The sequence below is a fragment of the Trachymyrmex septentrionalis genome, unplaced genomic scaffold (assembly GCF_001594115.1).
Source record: "Trachymyrmex septentrionalis isolate Tsep2-gDNA-1 unplaced genomic scaffold, Tsep1.0 scaffold71, whole genome shotgun sequence".
NCBI lineage: Eukaryota > Metazoa > Arthropoda > Insecta > Hymenoptera > Formicidae > Trachymyrmex > Trachymyrmex septentrionalis.
Genome location: NW_017305895.1, coordinates 126,391 through 136,839, shown reverse-complemented (window position 1 = coordinate 136,839; position 10,449 = coordinate 126,391). Strand labels below are relative to the sequence as shown.

Below are 10,449 nucleotides of genomic sequence, written 5' to 3'. Positions count from 1 at the left end.
GCATCCTACGCTTCCATCCGATCCCGTTTATTTCGTATCAACCTTTTCCATCAGCTTCATCAAGTGTTTCTTTTGAATCGCCTTTCTTTTCTGATCGCCGGAATGAATCGCACAATTTTAGGGTTGTCTCATCCTTGCTTTATCTTCTGAGAATGTTTTTGATATATATTGTATATAAAGTTGTAATAGTCTTTTAAATATTGTTTTACATTATAATTGATAAAATTTTGCTAGGTAAATTTTAAATTTTAAAAACTATTATATTTAGTCTTTTAGTTTAATATTTAACATGTGCAATTTCATATTCAACTATTGTAAGATACCACTGATAATTAAAATCATTTTTTTAAATTCCTATGTAATAAATTTCAATAAATCAAATATCAATATATCAAGATAAATGAAATGCCGAATGTAACACATATAGGTCAGTTTAATCGACTTAATCGTAAAAACGAATTTGTGTAGGCATGATACGAGAGGGAGAATTTAGAATTGAACACCAAGTGGACACGAAGTACTCCAGGGTTAAATGAATCGACCCGTATATGAGGTCGTTGCTAAAGTTACGTGAGCGCCCTTATAGTCAAAGCGGAGTTCGCTTATCTCTTTGGTTATTCAATTATGACAATTTGATCCGAAGAAGGGTATACGTCCTGCACACCAGCATGCTTTGTACCGATGCGGCAGCGGAGACCGTTCCGCGATAAATTGAGCTCTCAAGAAGGTCTGCGATTGCTGTATATATGTGAATCGATGTGGAAAAGGTGAATGGGCTTGCAGCAGTTCTGATGGCATTGGAGAAGAAAGGACGGCAATGGGTCTCTCCTCTTCCTTCCTTCTTCCTTTTTTCCCAACCCTATAATGTACGCACATACACACGTCTGGCTTCGATATGCAAAATCGCTGAATATGGCCGTAAAACGCAGGCGGCGTGTATGCCAATATGGCGAGTATGGGAGACCGAGTTCTCTTCTTCTCTTTCTTTCTTCTTTGCTCATCGATAGAGAATAGAAATATTAACGCTAACATTTTCACATGCAATAATATTTTTAAACATTATGATCGACAGCAACATAGCGATTAATAACCTTATAATTATTTTAACACTTATCTTATATGAATATTGACAGCTGTATCATATATATTTATTAAATATATTTATTAGATTGTTTGCAGTAATTATTCTTTCACTAACAATAAAAATTGATCTAAAGTCGAAACACAAACAAAGCAATATATATTTATATGTTAAACTAGCTTTATGACTGAGAGTTAATCAAAATTTTGGCACGTCCCAAGAAAACGATATATTTTTCGTTTGTAGGCGTCCAACCATTTTCGAACAATCGTTCCTCCGTGTCGACTGAAATGTCTCATTTCCTAAAGGAAACCCAATTTCCGCGCAGTTCCGAACAATTGAGAGTAAGACGTGAACGAGATCGTGATTTGCAAACGATTGAATTCAAATTATAGACATCTTGTCGAAGTGACAGAAAGGAAGTCCGATCTTCCTCTTATTTGTCGTACGAAAAGATTTTTTTCTTTATTTCTTAGATATCGTATTATTTCAGCGTACAAATATAATAATTTATTATTAAAATTTGTCTACTTCTGTACGAACTCTATCGATTATCAATTCAAAGTATTATAATGAAATTATAAGTTCATTTTTTATTTTTCTGTGCATAACTCATCTTATTCAATCTAATATTTATGTATTATAACAGCAATACGTATTTGAAATATGTTACAGTAAATAACGTCAATAATAATTAACTTAAATCAATAATTGTGAATTATTAAAATTATATTAGTATTTAAAACAGAATTTATAAAATTGAGTGTGTCAGAGATAGAAAATAATTTTAAAAATACAACTTAATTAAAGTAAATAAAGTAATCATAGTGAGAGAGTAAGAGTATCGATAATGCTATATATAAATGTATAGATATATTGTACATCAAATTGACATTAATTCTGAAGATAACGATATCAGTTTAATCGATTTTGTTATCTTAGACTGTCAATACGTATTCAGATATTTTGTATAAATTAAATCAATAATTAGTAATTTAATTAGAAAGGAAAAGTTATTAAATACAAATATAATGTTTATAAAAAATTTGTAGTTTTTCAAAAATTTTGAATTTATTTATATTAGATTATATTATCAGTAAATTTATTTATAGTTAATTAATTCTCTTTTTAAATAATAAAATAAAAAGTTAAAAATATATTAAGTAATTCGTAATTCTTTACATTTTTATATCATAGCAACAGCAAGAATTGAAATATATGTCACCTGCAATTTTGCGACGATATTTTAGATGCAGTGTCGTGGAAGCGACGACTATCAAATATAATTTTCCTATCTTCACATCTTTCTTTATCGTTTTGAATTCATTTTGCACTATTTCTATGATATTATCCAAAAAAAATGTATTATTATTAAATATATTATTCTTTACATATATTATTGGTCTTGCCGAAAGCCACGAGTTTATGAGGAAATGACGAGGAGGAAGATTTTGTGTTCGTCTTTGGCAGAAACGAAAGTACGACGACGGAGAGAGCGAACGGATGAGATAGAGGAGATAGAGGTAGAGAGCTAGAGCTAGCCGTTGTGTGAAAGCGTCAGCACACACGTTTGTATGGTGGGTTGCTCGACAATAGGCATTGTGCACCCGCCATAACCAGGAACCGAACGCGACAGCACCACGCCAGCATTGTCCGAGTGTCAGCTAGCATCCTTCTCCTTTCTCGCTTCCTCTCATTCTTCGTTACTCTCTCTCGCACTCATCCTACATTTCGTTTCATCGTTCATTTCGTTTCATTCTTCATAAATCCCTTCTTTTCTCATTTACTTGCTTACCTCGACCTTCGTCTTCTTAACATTTTGACTGGGTATGATGAACAAACCTAGATGCGATTTAATGAAACTGTCGCTATTCACAATCGTTGTGTGGAATATTAAGTCACAGGTTTATCATGATATCATTACGCGTATCTGATAAGGATTTGAATCTCAGAACAGGGAGTGATTAAGCGATCCATACTGATAAAAAGGATCTATTGATCGGATATATAAAGAGGCTTCAATAGTCGAATGTACAATCAAGTGTAAATTCGCATGAGAGTAAGATTCGCATAAAGAGTAAAATAAAGAATAACAAGCAGCAAAATGAAAGGTAAGTCTGTTGTTCAAGGAAGATGTGATTAACAAGTTTCAAATTCATGAGTAAATATAATTATTATTGTAAATAAATTACTTCAAAATGTATCATAATAAACGTGGAACATATTTTCTGTAAATATCGTAAATGAATTGATATTCCAACTCAGGTAGAGAACTACCCAAGTTGGAATATTTCTAAAGTATATAGCAAATTTCATGAAAAGAGTTATAATTTAAATAAAGTTATAGGTATATATAATTTAGACTAAGAAATTTGTATTATACTTCCCTGCACATTTACATTTTTCTTAATTCATATAACTTGTAATAAAAACATTTAATAATCACTATATATATTTGATATCACGCGCGTTTTTATTTTTGTACTTAACACAAAATTGTAATTAATTCAAGATAATTTATAAAACGATTACTTATCATTACATTTACATTTGATTTAATATTTCATTTGATTTAATGATTTTAGCCATATTCTCCGTTGCACTTTTGATGTGCTTGTTGGGTATATTTTATATCCAAGCACAAGAAATTCATTGCCCAATATCAAGAGAAGGAGACGATATCATTTTTATTCCTCATCCCACCAACTGCAATCACTACTTTGTTTGTGACTATGGCCGAGCGATTGTAATGATGTGTCCTGAAGGCTTACACTTCAATCCCATAAAACACGTCTGCGATTTTCCATTCAATGCTGGATGCACGATTCAAACCACTTCATATCTATAATGACTTAATTACAATACATATAACTGTATAACGATATATGGACTACTACCGTATTGAATTATTGTATTACATTATCACTACATGGCTTAAATGACATTATATTATACATATCTTCTAATAAATAATAAATAAATTATCTATTACTTAATATTGCATGTGTATATAAGTTTGTTTAATTTAATTAATTAATTAGTAAATAGCAGGCGATATCTGTACCATTTGATGAAGATTGCTCGATAATAATGATAATAAGTGTTTGTGATAGACCAGTCTGTCTCGAAGTCTGCATGTTCTAATTCTGCTAGCTGATATATTTTGTTTGACATTACGTTATTAATATATAGATTATTTTTTATGCAAAATTCAAAAATTTATAAAGAAATAAAATATGAGAATATGTTACATCAGAATATATTACAAATTATAAGATTTTTTATTTATTACTTTTTTTTATTACTTTTTTTCAAATGTTGAGTTACTTAAATTTATTTTTTCTGTTTTAAATTTAATCACGCAAATACAGACTATTGTAATTTCTTAATGTTTTTTAAAAAATTAAAACTATATAATTGTAAGCTTAAAATTATATTTATGTTTTTTATATTCTTTATTACATATGTATTTAAGTATATCAGATTCTTATCTTCTTCATTATCTTATTTTTTTTTCTAATTATTTTTTGTAAAATAGAATTATAAATTATAAAATATTAAATATTATTTATTTACGTATAATGAACATGAATAAGTGTAATTATCATAATAAGTATCATTATCGAAGAAACTTATAAAAGTACTTGAACATAAGAATTAATTTACTTTCAGAGTATCTATAATTTTCATATTGTAGAAGTATATGTTAGATTTACTGAACGTACGTTAAGTAATACGATCGTAATAAAGAAATAATTTCGACGTATTTTGAAATCAAAGATAAGCGTGTAGTTTGAGATATCAAATGATGGAAATCTTCGCGTTACGTGAACATTTCACTGCATTTTAACATCAGCAGTTTAATAGGTAGTTTGTATTATCAAACTGGCACTGGTATATGTAAGTGCAGAAAATGTAACGAGCAACAGCGAAAAAATAAACTTAGAATAGTAATTGCGTCCATATAAATGAGAATAGGTCAACTATGAAAAATTTACTACTTAATCATACTTTCCCGGAATTGCTACATTTAGCACAAATCTTCTGCGCAACAATGACCATTTAAAAAATAAGTACCTTAAATTATATAGGTTACAAATCTTTAGATACTTCTTTTTCTTGTACTTCTTTCTCTTGACTTAGAAACATAACATGTATTTTATATATATATATATATATTTCACGTACATCCGTAAAACGTAAATTATTTCTACATTTCTATTCTTTATGCTTATGAATTGTTCACAATATGGATACACTAAATCTATCATAAATCACATTTATTAACGTACGTAATATTTTTCCTATAAAAGTTGATACATCAGTAATTGTCATATAAATTAAGTAAATGTCATACATAACTCTTGAAATAATTCAAATGTAAATAGTATAGAAATAAAAAATGACAAACTAAAGATAAAGGAAAAATAATGAGAGATAATTAGGAATAGACAGATATTAGGAAAAATCTCATCATTGAACAACGACACTTAAATTCTCTATTTCGTTTTGAGCTCAATATTCCGATAGGGTTTGTCGCCTTCATCGCCTACGCCTCTCCGTGCTGGATCATATCGTGCCGATGTCGCTGTTCGTTCGTCAGTTAATGTCGTATTCTCCTTGCAAAAAGAAGAATTGGAGAAAGAAGCGCGTAAAAGGAAAGGTACGAACGAAGCGTCGGACAGAGAACTGCGGGAGAGAACGCGGATCGAGACTTCTTATCGGTACGAGTCAGCTACCGGCTGCCAGCCAGCTCGCTTACGCGCATCTCGTATGTTCCTTTTCATCCCTCGTTTCTCTCTCTTGTACCCTCGTCGCGCTCTCTCGCCCGCAATACCTTTTTTCTTCCGTCACTTCCGTACCGACTTCTCGCTTTGCTTCTGCCATTTCCCACCTTGACACTCGCCGAAATGTATCCGGTCGGTGGAAGCGTCAGTGGAGGACGCCGTTAATGGATTCTATTCTGTATCAAATTGGAAACCGATTGGTTGCCGTCGTTGTCATAAGATGCGCTGCGAGATAGGTGTGCGATGATCGATCTAGTAGCATTTCATCATTTGTTAATTTTACCGAGACGAAAAAATCTATAATTACCAAGGTACTATTTTTTAATCGTGTTGACAAATGTAAAATAAATATCTACAGATGTACTACTTTTGTGGTTATCAATTGTTGGTTAATCTAAATGCACAAAAGTATTATTATTAATTGTGAAATCAAATGATAAATTAAATATTACTGTATAATATAATCTTGAAACATTTCTTTATCATTATCATGTTTTTAAAAAGCTGCTAAGTATAAATTCTCATTAAATCGTATTTATTTTTCTCACAAAATGCAGACGTAGTTTATAATTACAATTTTGTATTTTAACACGAACTGTATTTAACCTTTACTCATTTGCGCCGTTCTTCTCCGTTGTTCGGAAAATAAAGAAAATTTGGGATACATAATCCACCATTTAATTTATGTAGCTTGTTTTACCAGGTGGTACGTTCCGTCAAGGCGTTATGCGCGGCAGGAGGCGAGGTTGAATTAATAGCCAGACATTTTTCTAAGTAAGGAAGATAGAGAATGCAAAAGTAAGGAGGGATAACAAAAGAGAAAGAGAGAAGCAGTGATTATAAAACGTTCAGATGGCGTGCAAAGAACGCGGAAGCCTCTTTTGCACAAGACGTGCAGTAAGCTTAGGCTTCGTCGGCAGATTGCAGTCTTGTTGCATGTCTCTCTTTGGACTTGTACATTTATTACATGAGTTACTGGCATGTTTTATTGAATAGAATTATCGCTTTTCAATTGCTGATGTCAAATTGCTAATGTCATCTGTTACTTTTTTTATTGTATTTTTTAATATTAAAAGTAATGAATAAAAAATTACGATTAAATAATAGAAAAATTGAAAATTGTAATCATTACTTTTATATTATATTGATTTACAATATACTGAGTTACAGAACTGCGACGTAGTCTTTTCGATAAATAATAACAAATCATATTTTCTGCAGTATACCGGAAGCAATTTGGCACGAAACATGAAGTAATCGGTTATCAGAATATATAATACACACTTGTACCGTTAAGATCGTATTCGCATTTTATTTATAGTATATGCGTCTAGAATTTACGAAGCGTAGAAAAGTTAAGAAACGATACCATAAATCTAGATTTTTGCGAAGTAACATATTCTAAAAAAAGAACCTACTGAAAACAATATAAGAATTTAACATATTACGTCATAGGTTTGTTCAAATAAAATAACACTTTAACAATACAATCTATGTTTAGATTGTAAAACTATAGTATGTTTGTGCAAATGACATAAATAGGAAATTTTATAGCTATCTTTTTTAACTTCCTGACAACAATGTCATGTAGCAATTTACATCAGTTCAAAACTATTAAGATAAGCGATCGTTTCCTATGAGTTTTGAGATATGAGTTTTGTAGATGGAATTTCTAGGCAATTTCCGTGACAGGACTGCTTTTCTAGAATCCTTTAGTAAAATAAACTTGTCAAAAATATTGTTTTTCGAAAGATTCAATTTTACGGAAATAGCAAGAAATTCTATTTTCCTGTTCTATACGATATAACCTCTCTAGCACGTATTACAATAAATTTTTATTTCTTTTTGGTTCTATTATTTAAAAAATTGTCTTATAATATGTATTGGGAAAATATTTAATCAAGCACTCTTATATTTTAAACCACTATATAAGATTATGAAAATTTGATGTGTGTTTCTTCGGTAATGTCGCCGATGTTTTATGAGAAGTGCAGATATCTTTTTGTTTGGCATATTACGGAATGAAAAAGTAGAGTAGAGTCGGCTGAACGGCTGGCAGTCGTCCTACGGTGTCCCCGAGGAAATCAAATTATCGATATATGTGGAACCGATGTGCACACGTAACGTACGTATATATGACGAAGTGCAAGCTGAGAGCACAGGTGGCCGACTGATATTGGTTTTGCTTCCGGATTTGGTGGACACCCCTTACAGCGGTAGACGCAAGCGAGACTCGCTACGAAGGGCAATTACCCCACTAAATATTCACAAGTTCATTACAAGCTGAGTTGGATGCATTCACCCTCTTCCCCGTTCCTCCTCATCCTCTCGCTCTTTGCCTCTTGTCTTTACTTTCTCGTTCCTCTAACACAAGTAAACATTTTCGAAATAGACTTAGTTCCACAAGGTATCCTTCTGCTTACAACGCAAGTAAATATTGAATTTTTTATTTTAGCAATTAATATGCAAAAATTCTTTCTCTCATGAATATAAATTCTCATTGAGTACAATAGTTACGCACAAATATCTGATTGCATAATACATAAGATCAATACAAATCATAGCATCCGTTACAAGACATGTTTGAAGTTGCGAATGAAGAAACGGATTATGAAGTATTTGTTCGTCAATTATTGTACAAAAATTGAGGTACCATTCTTTCATGAAAAATCTATTACAATTTTTGAAATTAACAATATGATTTAAAATTATGAATAGATATTTATTTCTCTCTCTTTCTTGGGTATTATTTTATTCTAATTACAGATAAACTATTTACTTATTATATTTTATTATTGGTTAGAAAAAAGTTTTTACTTATACTTGCCGCTATTGCGCATTTTGCCATTTATTATTAAGATAAAGAGAATGAAGTCATTCTTTAAATCATCAATCGAATTTTATCTAATCAGATTTTTAATTATAATGTTTTAAATTAACGATAGTGTTAGTTCGGTTTGATAAGATCTTGAATTATATATAGTGGGACATCTTCTTTTAATTTCTTAGATCTTTGACATCTTAATGCATTGCCTCGTTGAGGCATTGGAATATCTCATCACTGATGAGAATGAGAAATTGTATATAAAACGACTCTTTTATTTCAATCAGATAGAGATTAACTTTATACGACTTTCGTGTATCAGCTTTTTTATATGCAGGCATGGCTGAAAATCTAGAGCTAACGGCGGTTCTCAGCATGCTGCTCGGACACTCTGCGAGGTTTCCGACAAAAAGCTCATAAAAATTTAATAGATCGTTCGGCCCCAATGCAACGGCAGGCTTTTTATGGCTTATAAATGTTTCGTTTGACCGAAAACAATTTTCTCGGTCTGAAGATCACGGCGTAAACTCGCAGCGACGAGTTGGTCAGCTCAATACATTCTTCTAGAAACATTACCTTTATTTTAAAAAATTTAAAGAGTTAGAATACCGAATTTAAAGTTAATTTAGTATTAATTATTTAAAACATAAAACAGTTTTAAAGTATCAATTAGTAAATGATTCTTATTATAACAATATATTAAAAATAAATAATTAAATAAAAATTAATAACATTACTATTTATTTTAGTAGCATTTAAACATAAGTGAGCAATAATAAATGAACAATTGAACTCTCAAAATCACAGTCACAATGTATAAGTAATTAAAATTTTACATATCTCATACACTTATATATTGTGACTGTTTTTAAATATAATTTAATTTTATGATAGCACAATAACCGCGCAGTTATTTACTCTTATTTGCCTGTTTTCTTAATTAATTTGTATACGTGAGCAAATAAATATCTTGCCTAGTTTATTAATTTGTTTTTATTACTTATGTAGATAATTAGTATTATGAGACAAAAGTTAATAATGACGTCTGTGGAATTGATTTCTGGTACATCATATTTTACTCGGAATTTTCGAGGAGATCACACGTCAACTATTCTGTGGAGACCCCGATTAAAATTCGATCGGTTAACGTCGGTACGTCGTGTGATATTCCAATTTATGTACGGTGCTGATAACAATCCAGCAGATTATTGAAACTCACGCAACGATTGATCGACAGATATGATATCAGATATTAATATGTTCTTCCAAAACAATTTCGTACATTACGCATTTTGTACAAATGACATAAGCATTGTTATTTTAACCAAGTTTTGTAAATAATTACAAATGATTAACTAAAAATATAATTACTTATAAAAGATTATTAAGCTCGATATTTATAATTGATTATTATTTGACAAAAACATTATAGTTTCATAAATCCTTGATTATTCGTCAATCTATATACATTTAATTTTTACAAGAATACATAGCCTTCAAATATTCTTTAATTTATGAAATGATGATTTACAAATTATTTGTTATTCAATAATCTTAAACTAATAAATGGTAAATTTTAATCATTGTTTATTTAGATGATAAACTTTATGTACGCAGAGCATTTCATAAGCATTTAGCATATTGTCATCTCTTTCTTCTAACACACATCTTCAATCATACATATAATAGTTATAATCATTTATAATCAATTATTAAATAATTTGATTTTGAATAAATATTTTTTTAAATAATTACTG

The 10,449-nt window shown here is 30.3% G+C and overlaps 1 protein-coding gene across 1 annotated transcript; it reads left to right on the top strand.

Moving 5' to 3' along the window:
* Positions 1 to 3,103: 3,103 nt before the first annotated feature.
* Positions 3,104 to 4,025, top strand: LOC108753788 (peritrophin-1-like). The gene is made up of 2 exons (XM_018495689.1): positions 3,104 to 3,192; positions 3,667 to 4,025. The coding sequence occupies exons 1-2, from the start codon at positions 3,186 to 3,188 to the stop codon at positions 3,927 to 3,929; spliced, it is 270 nt and encodes an 89-aa protein (XP_018351191.1). The 5' UTR covers positions 3,104 to 3,185; the 3' UTR covers positions 3,930 to 4,025.
* Positions 4,026 to 10,449: the final 6,424 nt, after the last annotated feature.